Below are 22,988 nucleotides of genomic sequence, written 5' to 3'. Positions count from 1 at the left end.
CTATAGGATGGACATACTCCTCTATATTTTGCTGCAAAATATCGTAATTCTCAAGTAGTGGAGATGTTGATCAAGTCAGAAGTAGATGTTAAAGCTGCTAATAAAGTGAGGCAATAATTTTTTACATTAATGAAATTATTATGTATATAGTCTGCTTGTACCCCAGGTGTTTCCTTAACAAGGTTGTTATGTAGACTAACTGCCAAATATTATTTTTAGTGTAGCCATGAAGTCCTTTATTTGCCAATAAAATTACACATTAATTCAAGTAAAATATGTGCTTTCTTTATTGGAGAAAAGAACACAAATTAAGCTAAAATTAGATGTTGTACACCAAAAGTCCTTGTACTACTGAAATCACATACACACCTTGTATTAGTAGAATATATTGGCTGTACTTTGGTATTGAATAGATGGTAACATGCCACAGTAGGGATTTTCCCACATAGCTGTGTTAGGTGCTTAACAATATTGTTATTATGGAATTATTAAAATTAATTTTGTTATGGTAATAAAGTCCTTTATATTATGTGTCTATCCATGGAATCTTCTCATGTACATAGATTATCCATGATGTATCAAATTGTATCAATATGAAATAATAACTGTCACTGTTGATTACTTTGTCACTATAGAATGGACGTACTCCTCTACATATCGCTGCATATTATGGTCATACTGAAGTAGTGGAGATGTTGATCAAGTCAGAAGCAGATGTCAATGCTGCTGATAAAGTGAGGCAATAGTTTTTTACATTAATGAAATTATTATGTGTATAGTCTGCTTGTACCATGGTTTTTTCTTAACAAGGTTGTTATGTAGACAAACTTCCAAATATTATTTTTAGTATAGCCATAAAGTCCTTTATTTGCCAGTAAAATTACACATTTATTCAAGTAAAATATGTGCTGTCTTTATTGGAGAAAATAACACAAATTAAGCTATAATTAGATGGTGTAAATCAAAAGTCCTTGTACTACTAAGATCACATACACACCTTGTGTTTGTAGAATATATTAACAATTGAATGCTGTTCTTTGGTAATAAATATATGGTAACATGCCACAGTAGGCATTTTCCCACATAGCTGTGTTAGGTACTTAGCAATATGGTTATTATGGAATTATTAAATTTGGTAATGGCAATGAAGTCCTTTGTATTATGTGTGTATCCATGGAATCTTCTCATGTACACAGGTTATCCATGATGCATCAAATTATATCAATATGAAATAGTAACTGTCACTGTTGATTACTTTGTCACTGTAGGATGGAGATACTCCTCTATATAATGCTGCATATAATGGTCATATTCAAATAGTGGAGATGTTGATCAAGTCAGAAGCAGATGTCAATGCTGCTAACAATGTGAGGCAATAATAATGTACATTAATGGAATTATTATGTATAATAGTCTGCTTGTACCTCTGGTTTTTCCTTAACAAGGTTGTTATGTAGACAAACTGCCAAACATTATTTTTTAGTAGAGCCATGAAGTCCTTTGTTTGCCATTAAAATTACACGTTGATTCAATTGAATCATGTGCTGTCTTTATTGAAGAAAAGAACTCAATTTAAACTAAAATTTCAAAGTGTACACCAAAAATCCTTTGTTCTACCATAGATAATGTATGCGTTCCTACTGGATTGGAAACGCCAGTTAAATTATTTTCCTATCCTAGTTACGGTGCGCCAAACATTGGGAAACTTGTTGAGTGGCTGTTTGGCTTTCTCTTGCTTGTTTGAAGGCCGGTTCGAAGGCGTGGACATTCCTTTTACATTGTTTATTGTGTTGCATTGTGTACTGAACAAGAGCACAGCGTGTCTGTGGGCACTGGGAGAAATATTGTTTGCGACAGGTGACAATGGCAGGTACGCACCAGCTAATAATTCAACAGCAGTACTATTAGCCAACTTCTCGTCACCGCATTCACACAACCAAAGAAATGTGTGATACATTGAAATAAATTTTATGCTTCAGTACTGCTCAGCTTGAACTAAACAATAGCACAAAGTAGTGCTTGTTTTCTGAAGTTTTATCGAGGCAGTGGAAATATACAGTAAAGCAGTGAATATCTAGCTAGCCTACTACACTCTACCTGCTACAAGTGGTGTAAACAGCAGCAAAGAAACAATGCTACACTTTCTGATTCTTCAGGAAATTTGCACACCATTTTGAAACACCATATTTCACCTTTGAACCTGAATTTTCTTACACTGTTGTTTACTGCCCTCCAGTGTCCCTACCCAGTCCAGCCTCCAATTAGTGTAGGTGATAACTAACCCAGCTGTAAACAACAAACACTAATTTGCTGGTTACAAGAACAGTGAAATCTTCCACCTGTCGAGGCCATAAAGTTTACGCGCAGCGAAACGAGGATGGCCTATGATGTCACTACGTAAATAATACGGGCGTTTCCAATCCAGTAGGAACGCATACATTATCTATGGTTCTACTGAGGTCACATACACACCTCATGTACATAGAATACATTAGCAATTGAATACTGTACTTTGGTATTGAATTGATGGTAACATGCCACAGTAGAGATTTTCCCACATAGCTGTGATATGGCCCTTAGCAATATAATTATTAATGTTTAGTTATGCTACCACTCACCTACTCTTGTGGTCTGTTCCTTGGATCTTTATTCTTCACCTCCAGCAATTCAATGATCGAAGAGGGGTTGGTAAGTGCTAGGGGCCTCATCTGCCATGGTATATGGCCTAGGCAAGGTTATGTAATTCCAGCGGGGCCAAAGTAGGAAGTACTTTTGGTTTATTGATACTTGGATAATGAAAGAGTTTAGAGCAGAGAAGCGTCTCTGTCCTAAACTCTTTACAATAGAGGCAAACAGGAGAACCTAGTGGATAAGGCTGGTATCCTAAGTGAGGCCCCTGTTGTCTCAGACTCCTCTAAGGAGAATGGACGAACTGCTTATAGCAGCAGTAGGTAATGTGTTGACCTGTGGGTCACCACTAATTTGTGTCACGTGGCTTTTAGCTTTTACCAGATTGTGACAGCATTAACACCTGTGCGCAGGTGATACAATGGTCAGGGTGTGACCGTTATTCTCAGAATTGTCAATATCCACTGTTGAGAGTGGCACTGTGTGAAATAGCATCAACACTTGAGCTACATGATAGTAGCACTGTGGTCCCTCTATGGTGGTTAGCTGGTTGGTGCTCTGTAGCTTGGTCATGTTTGATAGTGCTCACGACAGAGAGTGTCTTCTGGTAGATGAGAGAGTGTCTCCTGATAGTAATCTGGATGGGAGAGCGTCTCCAGCTAGCAGTCTGGTTGGGAGAACATCTCTAGTTAGCAATTTGAATGGGAGAGTGTCTCCTAATACTGATCTGGATGGAAGAGCATCTTCAGCTAGTGATCTGGTTGGGAGAGCATCTCTAGTTAGCAATTTGGATGGGGGAACACCTCCTGATACTGATCTGGCTGGGAGAGGTGAGCATCTGATAGCAACCCGATTTATCTGAGCTGGAGGGCCTGTCTGTGACTGCAGGCAGGATGAAAGAGTATCTCTCCTGACAAAGATCTAAACTGTGGAGGTATGTTCCTGAACCATTTTTGGCAGGTTTTGATAAACCTATTTTTTGCCATTTTTGGCAACTTTCAAAGCTGCCAAAACTGGCAACTTCAAAAGCTGCCAAAACTGGCAACTTCAAAAGCTGCCAAAACTGGCAACTTCAAAAGCTGCCAAAACTGGCAACTTCAAAAGCTGCCAAAACTGGCAATTTCAAAAGCTGCCAAAACTGGCAACTTCAAAAGCTGCCAAAACTGGCAACTTCAAAAGCTGCCAAAACTGGCAACTTCAAAAGCTGCCAATACTGGCAACTTCAAAAGCTGCCAAAACTGGCAACTTTTAGAGCTGCTTCAAAAACGTATCACTGGCAGCTTTATGTTATTTCCAAAAGTGGCATAAATTCCATGTTGTTTTATAGTTGCAAAAGTAACTTTTAATTGTGGGATTGAATTTCAGTTTTGGGTTTCAAAACTGGAAGCTTTTATAGCTACCGAAATTGGCAAGATTATAAGTCCAAACTTGGTAAGATTATAAAATTTCCAAAATGGGCAAGTTCTATAATTACCAAAATTGGCAAGTTTCGTAATATCCAATGTTGGTAAGTTTATACTTTCCAAAATTGGAAAGTTTGATTTTCCAAATTGGCAAGTTAGAATTTCCAAGATTCCATTATTGGCATGAAGTAGGCATGCCAAATTTGGCAATAAAAACAATAATTATAAACATCTTATTTTTTGCCAAAAATGGAAACTCAAACCCACAATCAATGGTTACACACACCACTATATAAGTAAAACCCGATACCTTCCAATTTTGGAACAACTGTTAAGATGCTTGTGAGAGAAATTGAAGCACTTACTGGTTCCATGACAAAGCTGTGTATACTCTCCTTAGCTTGCCAAGGAAAATATTTTGCTCTATTTTTTTGCAATAATTCAGATCCCACATAATGCCAATGTTGGCAATAATGGGGTTACGAATTATTGCCAAATTTGACAAAAAAAGGTCCTGCCAAATTTGGGCTTAAAAGAGCCAGTTTTGGAAGCTTGGTAACTTTTACATTAATTCTGTTGTAACAACTTGAAGTTGCATTTCGTAAATTTCCAATAATGGCAAAATAAAATTCTTTACATTGCCAGACTTTGCTTTTAAGGGTGTTCCAACTTTGGCAATAACCCAAAAGCTGCAAAATATGGAACCCAATAGATTGACAAAAATGGCAACATGTTGGATCTACATTTGGCAAAATATGGACAATGCTAAATTTACCAACATCTGGGATAGTCTAATTTTGCCACAATTGGCAAAAATATGATACCGAATGTTGCCAAAACTGGCAAAAAGTAGGTTTATCAAAACCTGCCAAAATTGGCTGTTGAACATACCTGTGAGCATCCCTCAGTAGCAATCTTTACTTGTGGTAGCAGCTGGCACAGTGAAGGAATCCAGCGAGACCTACAGCTGAAAAACTCACAACGAACTGCATATAATGGCACAGTCTTTCATGTAAATGTTTCTGAGTAATTGAATGCAGGCACAGTAAAGTACAGAGTACAACAACAACATTATGTGTCTGCTTGCTCCACTGCTTACACTACAGATGTACTGTATATAAATACCACTGTTGATAGTGGAATACTATCTATAATTGTTATCGGCATACCATGTCAATTAATATAGAGCACTGTGATGAGAATAATAATATTTAAGTGCGCGCGCCCCAGAGGGTGATCAGGCGTTATTTAGAGTTGAATCGTTGTCAGTACCGTAACAAACTTGGGGGCTTGTCCGGGAGACAATACGTCGATGTTCTACCTTTCAACCCTACCTATCGACAAAAGAATTTTATATTGGAACCTTTGCAACCTTCGCATACGGTGAAAAGCCGATATCGTCGTTGTTCAGAGCGGATTCTTCCAAGGCGTCCGCCATTTTTTTTCTTAACCCACCTCTAAAAGTCCTTGGTGCCGGGTTTACAGGCACCTGTAAAGGTAATCTTTTGTCATCCTGTTGGTTTGTTGCGGTCCAGTTTGTTTTCGTAGGGTTCTATCGTCGACTTTCGCTCCATGTCAGATTTCAATGTTGACTCATTTCTTAGCGATCCTTCGCTTCAAGTGGTAAAGTCGCTGAAGAAGTCTCAGCTACAGCAAATAGCCACAAGGCTTAACTTAACGTTCACTTTGTCTACTAGAAAGAACGAACTCTGTCGGTTAGTCACTCAACATTTAGTAGATGAAGAGCTAGTTTCCGAAGAGGAGATCGATGAATCTCAATCCCCAGTTGTAGACCCCAGTGTCGTAGAGTTGAAGCGTCTAGAGCTTCAAGACCGTGAACGGGAACGAGAGGCTAGAGTGAAGCTTCGCGAGTTGGAAGTACGTGAGAAGGAAATGTCACTGCAACTGAAGTTGAGAGAATTAGATGCAGCAACAGTAGCTCCTTCAACACCTTCCCCTGGACCTCCATTACCCTTTGATGTGAGCAAGCACATCCGCTTTGTTCCGCCATTTCAAGAGAAGGAGGTAGACAAGTACTTTCTGCACTTTGAGAAAGTGGCCACTAGTCTGGTGTGGCCGAAGGATGTGTGGATGGTTTTGCTCCAGAGTGTGCTTATTGGAAAGGCCAGGGAGGTGTATTCAGCTATGAGTGTGGAACAGAGTGGGCAGTATGACAATGTCAAGCAGGCTATTTTGAAGGCGTATGAGCTCGTTCCCGAAGCCTACCGTCAGAATTTCGGAATTGTCGGAAGCAGGACAAACAAACATACAGGGAGTTTGTCAGGGACAAGGAAGCCTTGTTTGATCGTTGGTGTGCTTCTAAAGAAGTAGTAAAAGATTTTGAGAAGCTTCGTCAGCTCATACTTGTAGAAGAGTTTAAGAGTTGTTTGCCCAATAGTATCAAAACCTACATCGATGAGCAAAAGGCAGACAGTCTCCAGCAGGCATCAGTACTCGCCGACGACTATTCCCTAACCCATAGTTCTTTTTCGGACAGTTCACATAATTCGCACAATAGAGGGTTGCACAGTGACACTACTCGCACTCATGCCGATTCCAAGTCCACGGGTAGTGCAGTAGACCCTCAGAGGAATATGCAAAGGTTTACCTCTGGTGGACCAATTTGTAATTATTGCAAACGGAGAGGGCATGTGATCTCAGAATGTCGCACTTTGGAAAAGAGGAGGAATCATCCTACTGGCCACTCATTGGTTCAAGCTGTGAATAGACCTTCCCCTCCTAGTCCCAAGCCCCAGGACTTGGATAGTTATCATCCGTTTGTATCCGAAGGGCGCGTGTCCCTTCCAGAGGGTGGAGATACTATGGCTGTGAAGATTTTACGTGACACTGGTGCCACACAGTCTCTTATTGCTTCCCATGTTTTGCCGTTGTCAGATCAGACTTCTGCTGGTGCAAGTGTGCTCATCCAAGGAGTAGGCCTGGATGTAATGAGAGTACCACTTCATCAGATACACCTTCAGTTGGATTTGGTATCTGGCCCCGTAGTAGTAGGAGTCAGACCTAGCTTACCAGTGAAAGGTGTATCTCTAATCCTGGGCAACGATCTGGCCGGTGGCAAGGTTCAACCTGACTTGCAAGTTATTAGCAACACTGAGCAAATACTGTGTTCAAGACCTACTACTGATGGGGTTTCAGACACTTTCCCAGCTTGTGTGGTGACAAGAGCAGCAGCGCGACGTGCTCAGGCACAACAGAATTGTGCACCTACCAACCAGCCGGATACTGGAAGTGACGAGGGAGATGACCAGGCTGAAGACAACCTGTCAATAGCGCAAGATGTACTTGACCAGGCTGTAGAGAGTCAGTCAGTACTGCAGGATCGAGGTGACCAGAATGATGATGATCGCGGAACAGTACAAGATGCAGGTAACCTTCCTGTATCTAGTAGGCAACTCATTGCTGATCAGGAGAGTGATCAAGAGGTTAACCAGTTGGCGCAGTTTGCTGTTAGTGAGGAAGAGGCTGGTCATCAAGCACAATGTTTCTACCTTAAATCTGGCGTACTGATGAGAAGTGGCGACCAAGAGATGCCCCTGCTGATGAGGAATGGCAGGTTGTCCACCAGATAATTGTACCCAGAAAGTACCGAGGAGAAGTGCTAAGTTTAGCTCACGAGTCACCCATGGCAGGCCATCTGGGCGTCAACAAGACGTACTCCAGAATTCTCACCCATTTCTATTGGCCACATCTAAGGAAGGACGTCTCCGAATTTTGTAAGTGTTGTCATGTATGTCAGAAGGTTGGTAAACCTAATCAAACGATTCCAGTGGCACCTCTTAAACCCATCCCAGTGTGTAGTGAGCCTTTCAGTCAGGTCATTATTGATTGTGTTGGTCCTTTACCAAAGACTAAGTCAGGTAACCAGTATTTGCTCACAATTATGTGCAGATTTACACACTTTCCAGAGGCTATCCCTCTTCGTAACATTAAGGCACCCCGAATAGCCGAGTCTCTTGTCAAGTTTTTCACCCTTGTTGGCCTACCTTCCCTGATACAGTCTGATCAAGGCTCCAATTTTATGTCTAGTCTCATGCAACAGGTTACACACCAATTAGGGATTAAGCAATGCAAATCCTCTGCTTATCACCCTGAGACCCAAGGAGCACTTGAATGCTTTCATCAGACTCTGAAAACTATGATTCGCGCGTACTATTCTTAATTTGAGAAGCAATGGGACCAGGGGATTCACTTGTTACTTTTTGCCGTGCGAGAAGCTGTCCAGGAATCATTGGGCTTCAGTCCTTTTGAATTAGTTTTTGGCCGGACAGTCCGCGGCCCTTTAAAGCTATTGAAGGAAGGCTGGCTTACAGAAGAACCTCCCACAAACCTGCTGGATCAGGTTTCGGCCCTCCGTACCAGGCTTACAGCTGCTGGCGAACTCGCTCAGAAGAACTTGAAATCTGCCCAAACCAAGATGAAGCGCTGGTATGACAAGAAAGCAAAATTACGCACTTTCAATGTAGGCGACAAAGTTCTGGTATTGTTGCCACTTAAGAATCACACACTTCAGGCCAGGTATTCTGGTCCTTATTTGATATTGAAGAAAGTGAATGATGTTGATTATGTCATCAGTACCCCTGACAGACGTAAGTTTTGTCGCCTTTGTCATGTCAATATGTTGAAACCGTACTGGGAGAAGGCTCCAACACAGAGCCAAGACGTTCACCCAACTTTGATGGTAGCTGTTGAGAAGCCAACAGAAAGGGAAGAGTTCCCTCTGGGTAAGGACATGACAGGAGATAGCGTCAAGCTGAAGAACTCTGGTGTTTTAGCCAACTTAGAAGTGAAGATGCAGCACCTTACAGCTTCCAAGCAGACTCAACTTTCTTCCCTGCTCTTGGAGTTTGCGGACTTATTTCCAGATGTGCCGAAGCAGACTACCTTAGCAGTTCATGATGTAGATGTTGGAGATGCTAGTCCCATTAAGCAGCACCCGTATCGGGTCAACCCATTGAAGCTAGAAGTGGTGAGACAGGAGATTGAGTACATGTTGGCTAACCATATTATAGAACCAAGCCAGAGTCAATGGAGTTCTCCCTGCGTGCTCGTTCCAAAGGGGGACGGAAGTTACAGATTTTGTACTGATTTCCGCAAGGTGAATCTGATCACTAAAGCGGATTCATACCCCATTCCCCGCGTGGAGGACTGCATAGACAAGATTGGTGGTGCCGAGTACGTTAGCAAGTTTGATCTTCTGAAGGGATATTGGCAGGTTCCCTTAACACCTTGCGCAAAGGAAGTAACAGCATTCGTGACTCCTACTGGTTTCTTTCAGTATAAAGTGATGCCTTTCGGGTTAAAGAATGCGCCAGCAACATTTCAAAGAATGATCCACCGAGTTCTTGCCGGCCTAGAAGGATGTGAAGGGTACATTGACGACATCGTTATTTTTAGTGATACCTGGGAGCAGCACCTGCAGCGGATTCAGCAGTTTTTGACGCGGCTCAGGCAAGCTCAGCTCACTGTCAATTTAGCCAAGAGTGAGTTTGGTCAGGCATATGTAACTTACTTAGGCCATGTTGTTGGTAGAGGGGGAATTAAACCCATTCATGCCAAGGTAGAGGCAATAATGAACTTTCCTAGACCCAGTAGCAAGAATCAACTAATGAGTTTCTTGGGCATGGTAGGCTTCTATCGGAAGTTTTGCAAGAACTTTGCAGTTGTGGCTGAACCTCTTACCCGACTCCTTCAGAAGAAACACAGCTTTGTGTGGAAAGATGACCAGCAGCAAGCTTTCTCTAAAATAAAGAGGCTTCTCACCTCAGCCCCAGTACTAGTGATGCCAGACTTCGAGAAGCCATTCATGATACATGTGGATGCAAGTGATTTGGGAATGGGGGCTGTTCTGATGCAAGAGGATGTACACAAGTTAGAACATCCAATCTGTTATTTCTCGAAGAAATTTAATGCCGCTCAGAGAAACTACTCCACGAGCGAAAAAGAGGCATTGGGATTGATATCAGCTCTACAGCAATTTGAGTTCTACATAACACCAGCCCAGTTCCCTATAGACATTTTCACGGATCACAATCCTTTGGTTTTCCTTAATCGCATAAAGAATCGTAACCAGCGTCTATTGAGGTGGAGTTTAATGCTACAGGAGTACACCCTCAACATACACCACATCCCAGGAAAGTACAACGTTGTTGCAGATGCATTATCGCGAGGACTTTGACACTGGTATAATATTGTTGTAATGTGTGAATTTATTGTTTTACTGGTATTTTTAGGCAGTTCATGTAATTTTATTGTATTTAGGCCATTTGTTTTGTTGTACCAACCCTCTTTTCATGGGGGGGTGTGTGATGAGAATAATAATATTTAAGTGTGCGCGCCCCAGAGGGTGATCAGGCGTTATTTAGAGTTGAATCGTTGTCAGTACCGTAACAGCACCTGCATATATTGAAGTTTGTAAATTGTTCAGTGGGTAGGAATAGGTTGGGAAGATTTTTTACAACGGGTATGAATTACTGCCAACGTGTTCTGCTCAGTGTTACGCATGTGTTGTTCTTATTAGAGCCCACTGTTGCATGCTAATATTTTGGGGATATGCACAGCCTATACTTCACAGCATTAACTATGTTTAATAACTTAAACTTTACTTAATTGATAGTTACGCTACCACTCACCTACTTATGTGGTCTGTTCCTTGGATCTTCATTCTTCACCTCCAGCAATCCAATGATTGAGGAGGGGTTTAGTAAGTGCTAGGGGCCTCATCTGCCATGGTATATGGCCTAGGCAAGGTTATGTAATTCCAGCGGAGCCAAAGTAGGAAGTACTTTTGGTTTATTGATGCTTGGGTAATGAAAGAGTTTAGAGCAGAGAAGTGTCTCTGTCCTAAACTCTTTACAATAGAGGCCATAGGTAGGTCATGATATATAATATATATATTGTGATCTACCCCCCAAGCATCAAGGTGTTTTTTGTTGTTTTTTAAATTGCCCATGCAATGTGCAAGAGTTTTGATGGTGGTAACATCTAGTAATATGCAAGACAAGTTATGCTGGCAACATGCAGAAGATGACAATGTGCAAACCAAGCAACGATGACATACAAAACAAGCAGTGACATATGTTGGTATATAAACAAGCAATGGCAATGATCAATTTATAATTACCATGTGTTTGTGTTCCTTTTAGGTACCAAGTTACCGTTATACCACCATTAATGCGGTCGCCTTCTAAGGCTGGTGACTAGCTATATATGCATGTATGTAGCTAGTTTGGTGATACTTCATTGTATTCTGCATTCTCTAGTTAACTATCCAAGCCCTGCTGATGCTGACTACAAGCCACTAAGCAGCAATGAAGAAACCAATATAGTAACATAACAAGCAAATGTGACAACACAAACATTAGGAAGACAAAGCATACAAGTGAACCAACATGCAGCTAACAATACAATGGTATGCCCCATGCCAATTGTCTGGCAAAATTGTGGAGCACATCCCAAGATGGAACTACAGATATATAACAAAAACACTGTATCATGTACACATTAGAGCAAGCACTTTGTTGTGAAATAATTCCTGTTGAAGTTGTATAGGTTGAAGTTTCCTTTAATGATAAGACTTTTCTTTTGGACTATTATAAGACTCAAGGGTATGGTGTGCGAGAAGTTGACACGGCACTATGAAACTGCTATGCAAAGTTCTAACCTGTACCTGGCTGCCTTTCTGCATATGCTGTAAAATACAAAAGTCTATTAATGCATTTAATACACACCTGTAGTCGCATTTAAGAAAAATTAATTGTGCACAAAAGAATTTTGAATTCACCATTAAGTCACTGAAATCAGATGCTTAGTCATTTCCTCTTTTTTGACACTAGCACCAGTGACTGGTGGCTAGGATATATCTATATATGAACTCACTACTAAGCTTGCTAGCACAGAGCAACTCTTATTATTTCGCTAATTATTAGAGGTGTACTGATAGCGAAATTTTGAACTGATCCGATAATACATGTACATACCGATATACAGAGTCAGAACATCGATACTAACTTGATACACCAATATAATAAAGTGTAGTTATATGTTTAGATTGGAGGAAAGTGGGAAACTTTAATGTTTTATTTTCTTGCCATAAGATACAGCAGTTGAAAGTGCTAACAATCAATGATGATGCTCGATTGCCTGTGGTGGTGGTGTGGCCTCAATTAACAACCCAGACAGTGAGACACCCATGAAATATTTTTAGGCATGCCCCCACCAATATATGTCTGCTTTACTCTGTATTTAATGGCTTGTAAAGATGGCTGGTTGTTTCAAGTTGTTTCTAGTTTATTCATCCCATGGATACTTTTATAGCTCTGCACTATGATCATTTGTTATATGGTTGGTAAGTATTGTAACAATGAATGTTTGCTGTGTACGTATTTGTATGGCTTCTCATAGCGTAGTGCTTATTTTCAAGGATATAGAAAAACTACTGTCTCCCCAGTGTTGTTTGCTGTATAACAGGGGGTATAATGTGGCTCTACCATGGCAAAGATTACTTTGGTATATCATATCGGTTTTGGTGGCTAAAACGAGACCAACTGATATTGGCAAAAATCTCCATATCGCCCACCTATATGATATGTATCAGTGTATTGGCACACACCTATTCATTACATGCATATACAGGGTGTGTGGGAACAGTGTGTAAGCTTATACTAGTAAACCAATTGGTGTTAAACTGTTGCTTACCAGATGCAGCATCTCATTTGAGGCCATTATGCAATAGTCTAAGCGTTTCTTTAATTATTCTAATTGATGTCCACCATGCCATCTTCCTGCATCAAGTGGTGTCCGACAAACTGGCCATGGTACAAGGTGGAGCTGTAGTTACTGATGTTGGTGTTGAGCATAGCGGCGTCAGAGCTGTCCCAGCTGACAGTGATACCATGCGTGGGCCGAGATAAGCAGTGGCGTAGCCAAGGGGGGGGGGGGGGGGCATTTCCCCCCCCCCCCCGTCACTAAGTGATGTTTTTTAAAACTTCCATCACAAGCTTTCCAGTAACTGACACGCATCCCAAATTACTGTTTGTGCGCTACTACGCGAGTGAACACAACATTCAACTCGTTTGTAAATGGTGATAATAATATGATGTTTTCTTGCGCATTACAAGCAATTAATAAAATGATACACTAATAATAAGGTATGCCTGAATCCCCAGGGGTTCCCCATATAGACACTAGGCCTTCACCGAACGAAAATATTAGACACAATTCTATATTTAGCCTACACTGCTCACGTGATAGTGCATTTTTCGAATCTGAAGTCAGATGACCCGCTCAAAGTGACTTCGCAAGAGTCGCAACTCAAGTCGCAACTCAGAAGTGACAAGTGATATGCAATGATGCTACAAACCTACGAGGTGATAAAGTGTTAAATGAACCAACTTTATTTTCCCGAGTTAATCACACTGGATCTTCGTACAACGTAGTGGCATGCCGGTTTAATTTTTTTCACTTTTTCAGCCAGTCAGATGATCCGTCACAAGCTTACAAATTCTGCTAACAGGAAAGGTATAGAGTTGGGATTTCGTGCCAATACATGGCGTTTGAATTTTGCCGGCTGAAGTGAGTGAGCTCGTCATACTATGCCAGTGTGCTAGGACTGCAGCACAGACTGTGGCTGACGTAAGTAACTGTGACACATTGTATTTGTACTAAAATATTTACAATATAGTTCTACTGGATTGTGGGCGAATTTGTTGGAGTACAGTTGTGGCATGTGCGATGATGCTCGACGAAAATATTTCCATTGATAAGTGACAACTGGTAGCAATCAGTAATGAAGTAGTTACGTAGCTAGTTACGTAAGCTGTAATAATACAACACTGTATGTTGGCTAGCCCATCATTGGGTCATTAGCCTTTTGTGCAATTACAAACAATGTCTAGTGTTTTGTGGGGATGCCCCCCACCACCGTCTGGCTAGCTACGCCCCTGGAGATAAGCAACTTCTGGAAACGTCCCTCATGGCAGCTGCTGATATTGTAAAGTCACATCTTGTAACGTTGTCATCCTGTCTGGAACGCTTGTTCCTCGAGGCGGCCCTCCCCCGTGACAATTAAAGTTCCTTGCTTGCTCGATCCAGCAGTCGAACTTCTTAAGGACGATGACCCTCTCCTTCCTCATGGCCAGCGAGAACTATGAGTCATCTTGAAGACTTAAAGCCACTGTTAACTGGTAAGATTTCTTACAACAGGTATGAATTACTGCCAACGTGTTCTGTTCAGTGTTACGCATGCATTGATCTTATTACAGCCTGCTGTTGTATGCTAATATTTTGGGGACTTGCACAGCATATGCTTCATAACATTAACTATGTTTAATAACTTAAAAACTTTTATTTTAAGGAAATTAATAAATTTTCAAATGCATCAGTAATGGTATTAAAGTTCTTCTGTAATTTCTTATCAGATTAGAACCAAATTTGCTACAGAAGTGTCTGCCAGGTAAGGGAGTCTGTATACATAATTTGAATATAATTTCCATAGCCATTTCTGAGATACGAGTGACCAAAGTTTTGGTTTTATCTTTATTTCTTCTTCTTCTACAGTTAAAGTGAATCTCAGTACCAAGTTTGGTGGGAATCCAATGAACAATCATTGAGTTATGACCAATTTTTTGCTAAAATAATATCGAACTTTTGTTACGCTCACAGGGTAAACCCCTTGAAATAGTGGATTGAAAATTGCTATGTTGATGGCGTAACTAACTATCATAAGAATGCCTTTTTGGGAATGGAGGTAAGACCATGGAAATGCAACACAAAACACAACCTGTGTCACAATGTCGCTATCGAGCTTCATAAATAAAATAACAATGAATGTTAATGCCTACCAGGCAAGCCGCTGAGAAGAGTTAGCTGAAAACTAGCTAGTATATAGATGGAATATCATTATAGAAAGTCCTTGCAGTAGTAGAGAGAAAAAACCATCATTGTGTTGTTTAAAACACACAATTTTAGACACATGTGACTATACATACAAAACGCACAGTACAAACATGGCAAAGAAAGTATAAAAATAAACCAGAACATGACATAAAAATGAGCACATAACTATAAATTACAATCAAGCATTCCATTCATGACTATCATTTACTAAAAAATGTGTTGTGATGAAGTGATAGCTCTCTGAGCAGCTTTGCTCAAGACAGACTTACAAGTCACTACAGACTGTTCAAGTGTAGCTTGCAAAGCTCTGATGGAAGGAGTAAGAAAATGGTTCAAGCAGCAGATTCTAAAGATTGAGTGTAAAATTAATAATGTTTTGCATCCTAAATAATTCAGCTCTGAAATTATTAATCAAGACTCACGGTAGTGAGTTGCGCAGCCAGTAAAGCAGAAATGCGCGCCACAGACAATAAATGATGCGACCACTACACGTGAGGATTTTACAGGAATGAACATTATCAATTCGGCCTTCCTGTAACTCACCCATCACTTATGCTATCCTTCTGAAACTTTATAGTTGAACTCATCTTGTCACTAGTAACTACCACACAAGCAGTGAAGTAAATCCATGCCAATTGTTTCATGATCGAGATTGCCGACATCAAAGGGGAAGTTTCATTTTTTTTATCGCATGCAGTTAGATGCAACCGCAGGTGTATGCCTTGTATTCCTTTGTGCATTCCAAACATTGATTGCCTTGCTATCGCTTCAGTATTCACTCAATCGCCTCAAGATTCACATCATCGATTTCACCATACATGATTACCCTACAGTTGTAATTTCAGCACCAAACAAAGTTTCAGTTGACCTAGAGGCTAAATACAAAACCCAGATTGTTGTTTTCCGCAATATTTGCTTGGCATGTAGGGAATGTGTCTTTAAACTATTCTAAAAGTTTCATTCAGATTGAAACATATGTTTTCGAGAATGGCTAGTTTTAAATTTGAATTTGGTCATCCCCACGTAATTTGCTCTCTGTAAGAATTTTACTCGGAATTTAAAGAATGACGCAGAGCACAACTGTGGTCACTGGGTATTGATGAACTGGTGTTCTATGTAGTTAATCAGTGCATATAGCCACAAAGAAGTGTGCTGCCATAGATTATAGTCCATAGATATAATCTATGGTGTGCGCTGCATAGCTACCATTGCTCGTTTTGAAATTTGAATTTAGTCGTCCCGGCCCACATAATTTGTCCAGCTTACAGAATGACACAAAGTACAACTGCAGTTACTGTTGTTGACACAAGCTGTGAGTAATTAGTACATGTAGCTAGCCTAAAAGGAAGTGTGCAAAATCGCCTAATAATGTACAATTTTTGCCATATATTATTGCATTTTATTGCACCCCACACAAAATTACACTTGTAATTACAACATACAGAGGACATGTGAATACCAAACACTTTTCATAACAATAATGTAAGAATTGTACAATAATGACTGTAATATAACTGCTATGAAAATGTTTTCCAGTGGCCCGCCATGGTAGCAAGTCTCACATGATGGCATGTATACTCATCCAAACACAATTGGAGTAATGAGTGAGTACGATGACAACAAGTTAGTATGATTCCATTTGTAGAATCCAGATGAGTGGGTGTGGCTCCAGTATGTCTAAACAGTTAACAAATATTCCTGTTATAAATACGTGGTAGAGTTGCAATATAATAGTATAGTATTTAAATGCAACAATACATAGTCTCCATTGCATCACTATCAAAAGACACTAAGTGGAGGATATCGTTGCATCTCTAGTATGTACACTCTATCAGTACAACCTTAATGGCTACCAGTATAGAAAGACAACCTCTCTTGAAAAGCCAATACCAATAGAGAATTTATACACTGTTACCTGCTTATTGAGTGAAGGTGGCAATAAACAAGTTCCACCGTAATTTATATACGTGATCTGATCCTGTATAACATATTCTGTCAGTGGATGAGATCCACTTGGCCAGGACAAAATGTGACTCAAATGTCTTGGATGATCCATACTGAACCCACTTATGACCCAGTGGCACAATGGAACTGAGTATTTTAAGATGGGTGGATGTGTGGACACATTACAACATGTACATACAAGACATGCTACGTACTGTTTTAGCATTTCAAGTCACCACATTATGCATGGACCAGTCAACAATGCTTCATAGTGCCCATCAGTAAACCTGAAGAAAAGTTACGAAAAATACAAATTCACATAAGTACAATGAAACCTCAGTAATATGGCCAGCTGTGGGACCAAAAATGTGGCCTGAATAACAAGGTGGCCTTATTACTAAGGTCATGAAGTACTGCTTAGCTATATTTGGGACCTACTAGAGGTGGCCAATATAATGAGGTGGTCTTATTAAAGGGGTGGCCGCTAAGTGAGGTTTCACTGTACATACAGTTCTCAATGGTGAACAATATTAATGATTAACAATATACACTGAAACCTGCAGGTCACTTCTTGTTGAAGATTGCTCTCTACACAAAATGACACATTCAGAGATTGTATTTAGATGGATGATACAGTGACACATTGTGACTTCAATACTCATGATGTGTCACTGCTAGGCAACAACCATATACACGGCACTGCCGATGCACAACATTGCACTTACTTGCACACATAATTTTGCTCAAGATTGTACAAATTAATAATTAAGGGGTGTGGCAACTAGCTGTTTTGCTCACAAAACTGTGTGGCAGCTGTTTCCCATCTGTACAAGTGGCCACCAAGACAGATCCACTGTGGATGAAAGCCAGGCATTAGATATTTGGTATTTCATGTGTTGAAGGTATTCCAGGGCTTCTGGTAGTCTCAAATCTCACCACAGTTTAACTCAGGCAGTGTTGTGGTCACCACTTAACCACTGGAATGCTGTGTTATGTTCATCTTATGCTTGGCTACTATATTGTAGAACTGAAATGGATACTCTGAATATATATATATCCTATATAGATAATGGCTTCATCACTTTCTTCATCAGGAGCTTATAAAGACCAATAGTGAAACTTTTTACACTTTGGGCTGACAGCCAACTGCCTATGTCTGAAGCAATGCCTTTGGTGCTCTAACAAATTGGCTGCCCCCTTGCTGCCAGTACTCACTGTCTCATACGCTGTCACACACTAAATCCATCTCTATAGCCAGTTAGAATAGCATGCTTCTTACCTTTTTTTAAGGCCGCAAAATGCAGCCACCACTTTAATAAGCTAGGTAAGAAAATTTTGTCCCTACGGCCTGAATAATGACCAGTTTTCATTGTACTATTGGTGATTAGTGATCATGGAGGATTATTTATTAAGATACTAAGATATACAAACGCTACAACCTCTAAATATAATAGTAAATTTTTTACCCTGGTCCAATGTCTAATAATCGTGAGAGACTCTACTGTGACAAATACATGTTTTATCATGATATGTGCTAATCACCTTTTTACAATTAAGTTTTACAACACAAATCCATGTATAGTTAAACTCACCAATTGCGACTAAATCCCTTCAACACGAAAAGACAAGCAATGAGACAGCAAGCCTATTCTGATGCGCTTATTTAGTAGTAATATACAGTAAGTTTTAAAGGTGTTTATTTACAACAGGACATAATTATGGGTCTCTGTACATAATTTCTTTTTCTTTACTATTCTAATTCATTTCACAAGATCTCTTATTGATATGGGCAGGGGTGTGGCTTCTTCGCTTGAATTAGTCAATTCTTGGAGTAGATCGAGATACTCTAATAGAACAGTCACATTTCTACAAGTGCTATATTTTTATATTGTAAAGCCTATAAGTAGCTAGTAATTTAAATTATACAATCCGATGCTAGGCAGAAGTTGTAACTATGCTAAATATTGATTGCTGTGTTACAGCTGTTTTGTGGCTGCTCTAATAGAGTATCTTGATCATTTAATGTAGTACAAGATGAAAGGCAAAGTGTTACTAAGGGTTTACTAGTTAAAATGGGTGTTAGTTGACTGCAATTGCATGCCACTAACAGGCCCATCCAAAGAAATTAGGGGACCCAGGGCAAAGAGTTAAAGAGGGGCCCAGGGCCAAGGAAGGGTTCCACTCTGCATGAATCATAACTTCAGCCTAACTGTAAGTAGACCAAAAAAAAAAAAGAGGTCATTACATGCTGACAATGACAACAACTACACTGCTCCTCTGAAGAATACTGCAACTGCTCTATTAGAGTATCTAGATCCTGACTGCTCTATTAGAGTATATCAATTTTCCTTTTAAACAGGTATTCAAGGGGCCCCTGATGGGGCCTCCTTTCAGGCTGTGGCTGGGGGCAAAATACCCCAGTACCCCCCCCCCCCCCCCCCATGTGGGCAGCCCTGGCCACTAAAATTACAGTTATATTTTAATATTCTGTCACTGTAATCTGGTGTTTCTGTTAAAACCATGGAAACTCACCTATTGTTATCAACAGTGCATGCTTATTCTAACAAAAAGTATTGAAATCCCATCCAAAACACCTTATAGCTGTAAAAAAGTGCACGTCCAAGTAAAGCAGAGTTAACTGCAACAAAAAGTAATGATATCATAATGCGGCCATGTGCGAGGTGTGCAAGCTGTAAAATTAATATTAGCTAATCAGATAATAGTGTTATTGTTAAAGTGTTAATGAGATGTTGCTAGTTTTTAAGTGTGTGAGCATCTTCATAAATGCCACACAAATTTAATTCTCAATAAAGCAATGTGTATAGATTTTCTGATAGCAATAAATAGTTTGAGTTTGGCCGTCTTTCCTGTATGCGGCAATGCTACGAACAAAGGAAAGGCGGCCAAACTCAAACTATTTATTGCTATCAGAGAATCTATACACATTGCTTTATTGAGAATTCAATTTATGTGGCATTTATGAAGATGCTCACACACTTAAAACTAGCAGCATCACATAGTTCTCATTAACACTTTAGCAATAACATTGCATTATCTGATTAGCTAATATTAATTTTACAACTTGCACACCTCGCACATGGCCGCATTATGATATCATTACTTTTTGTCGCAGTTAACTCTGCTTTACTTGGATGCACACTTTTTTTTACAGCTATAAGCTGTTTTTGGATGGTTGATATTACATTTACACTCACAAGCCCCTTGTAGATGGTTGGTGGTCTTAAATGGGCATGTTAGCTCTACAAGTTGGATCTTACAATATTGCTCATTATATACAACAATATCAGGATAATAAGATGTGTGGTTACTATAGATGGTGGTTGTAGCTAAAGGGGTTTCACTAGCTCTGTCAGTGTGGCCATCAATATCAGCATAAACTACAACATATTCACAGTATAACTGAATATCTGACAATAAACACATCAGAATTTCAGTAGGCATACATATCTACATCTACCTTGGTGAAGTGCAACAGGGCAGCCAATTTAAAAATATGTACAGTTGTAGATTGGGGGAATTTACAAAGGTGATAAACAGAGTTAGCTTAAGTTCATAGGAGTCAGATGAGTATCAGAGGAGGCATTCTATATGAAAGATAGTTGGCCAGGATGAAAACCAAGTAGAAGTCCATTCCACAAATGGCTTTATGTTTCAAGAGAAGTGGCATCTTTAAATTTACACTGAACACTGAGGGACTGCAGCTTACAAGTACACTGAGCTGTTCCATTATCAATAGCAACTTTCTTGCTAGCAAGATACAATTTCTTTACAGAAAGGATAGCAACTAACTTCTTCCTGGCCTGGGTAAGAATTTCATGATCATTATCATTAATCTGGAGCAATCCATGACCACAGTCAACTTTTAAAGCTAACTCTTGAAGTATTGGATTGAATGACTGTGAAATATTGGCCAAAAAGATTAGCTTGCAATGTTTCACAGTTAAGTAAATACTGGGATAGCATACCTCAGCATGACTCTGGAGGCACTTCAAGGTAAATGAAGCCACTGTTTAAGGTATTTGGTTGCTAAATTCTCCATCCTAGTGATAACAGGTGGACCAACACAATCTACTGCAAGATGAAAATTAATTCCAATAAATCCAAACTTGGTATTCTGGTTGTAAACGCATTCTGTCAACTTTGCCAAGAAGGATACCAGCTGTAACGTTAGTAGAATGTACTGATACATCAATTAGCTTGCCTAAAAACTTGGTGGACCCTCTACAATTGACTTAGTTGCACCTCCCAGGAGGGAGATGCCATGTGGTGAAAACTTTGAACAATCATGTTATAGTTAGAGTACCACCGCATGTGTGTATGGAAAATACAGTATGAGGGTGTGTGTTGAGAGGCTAATACAGCACGAGGTGAAGCCGAGTGCTGTATTTGCCTTGCAACACCCCCTGAGTACTGTATTTTTTGTACACACAAGCAAGGTGGTGCTTAAGTGTTATATTGTACTTCCTGGTCGTCTGGCTTGGAGTGGTTTTCTCTAGTACTCAAACCGCTGCGATTTTCGGTGATAAGGAAATCATAAGTGTTTAACTAATCTATTTCTAGTCGTAGAACAAACTAATAGGATTTGCAAACCTTGCAAACAAATGTGGATATTGGGCCAATGCAGACCATGCCCCCTTTGATAGGTTCTGCCCACTCAATCGCATTAACAAAATATTAATGTTTAGTTGCACAATAAACAAAGAAAATGACAAACTGAACACGAACTCTCTACCATATGATATAGAATTACACTAATTTACCTATTTTGGTATACTAGACATTGCCAAAGTGCACTCTGTTTGTAGTATTTCTACCAAGAACACTGTTGTGATAGTATAATTAACTATATGAGCAACTGCATTATTAGGCTCTCATCACATGTGAACACATTTGGTGTTTTATGCAATCATGTAGATCCTCTCATATACTTTAATTCATTTAAGAAGTGTTAAAAGTAGGGAAACATACTGTATAGGAAATATCTATTCAACCATAATTGCTATCTCCTATATAATATCCTGTATAATATACATGTATACTGTACATATGGCCAAGTTGAACTTTGCAGTAGTGTGTTAGACCATAAGAAAACCATTGCATGTATATGCATAGCTTTGCATGTAGTGACAAAAATAGCTATATGGTGAATAAGGCCATTGGAAGTCCCATCCATTTTTAGATGTATCACTAAAACCATTAAAAAGGCAATACAAAAATATTACGAACCTTGTCTTATTACGTAAATGAATTCTACATTTTACAATTACTTACATATATTCTGTAGCTTATATATACTAATACCATACCTGTTTCACTGCGACACAAGTCCTTCTAACAGTGACTGCCCCATACATGGCCTCCCTGACAAGTAGCTCTCTCTGTTGTTCTAGAGCCAACCTGTATAAAAAGGGTGCGGCCTTCAAAAATCCTGGGTGAAAAAAGTTATGAAATCAAAGGTGGTGGCCATGACATGGCTGCAATGATGTGGATGATAATAAATTTTAATAATGGCTGTGTGCATTAATAAAATTTATTGCCATCAACATCATTGCAACCACCACCTTTGATTTCACGACTTTTTTCACCAAGGTTTTTTGAAGGCTGCACTCCTTCTATAAAGTTTGGGAGGGTCGCACTCTTTTATGCAGTTTGACTGTTTTTGCATGGATTTACTAGTCCTGTCATACAGCAGGATGACAAACCTCTGAATAATGTGTGTACCATGTTCCACTAGATCACTTGGTGTATGATTCAATAGTAACAGTGCAGTTGTGCGGTTCATTTCAGGTATTCCATGCTGGCCACACCCAAAAACCTGGAATCGGTGTCACAACCTGAATTTGAACAGCTGGGCGATGGAAAATGCTGGAGGTTTGTGCCTTAACATGGGTCTTTAAGATTGGGACCTTCAAGTATCATTCCTGAAACAGATTCTTTCTGACAACCCACTGGAGGAAACTCTGGTCCAAAAAAATATTTAGCTTTCAAAAATATATGGCAAGTTATGATCAATTTTTGCTGCACGTGCATGATGGATGACATTATTATTTTGGCTGGTAACTAGCTACATTTGATGCA

The 22,988-nt window shown here is 39.8% G+C and overlaps 1 protein-coding gene across 1 annotated transcript in view; it reads left to right on the top strand.

Moving 5' to 3' along the window:
• Window positions 1-22,988, top strand: part of LOC136253605 (ankyrin-1-like) — a 312,474-nt gene that overhangs the window by 213,718 nt on the left and 75,768 nt on the right. Inside the window, exons 15-17 of the mRNA XM_066046271.1 lie at window positions 7-105; window positions 636-734; window positions 1,269-1,367. Coding sequence (XP_065902343.1) covers window positions 7-105; window positions 636-734; window positions 1,269-1,367 — 297 coding nt within the window. The remainder of the gene's footprint in view (window positions 1-6; window positions 106-635; window positions 735-1,268; window positions 1,368-22,988) is intronic.

Source organism: Dysidea avara, chromosome 4 (assembly GCF_963678975.1).
Source record: "Dysidea avara chromosome 4, odDysAvar1.4, whole genome shotgun sequence".
NCBI lineage: Eukaryota > Metazoa > Porifera > Demospongiae > Dictyoceratida > Dysideidae > Dysidea > Dysidea avara.
Note: the sequence above shows the minus strand (reverse complement) of the source record. Positions and strands in the feature narration are given on the sequence as shown.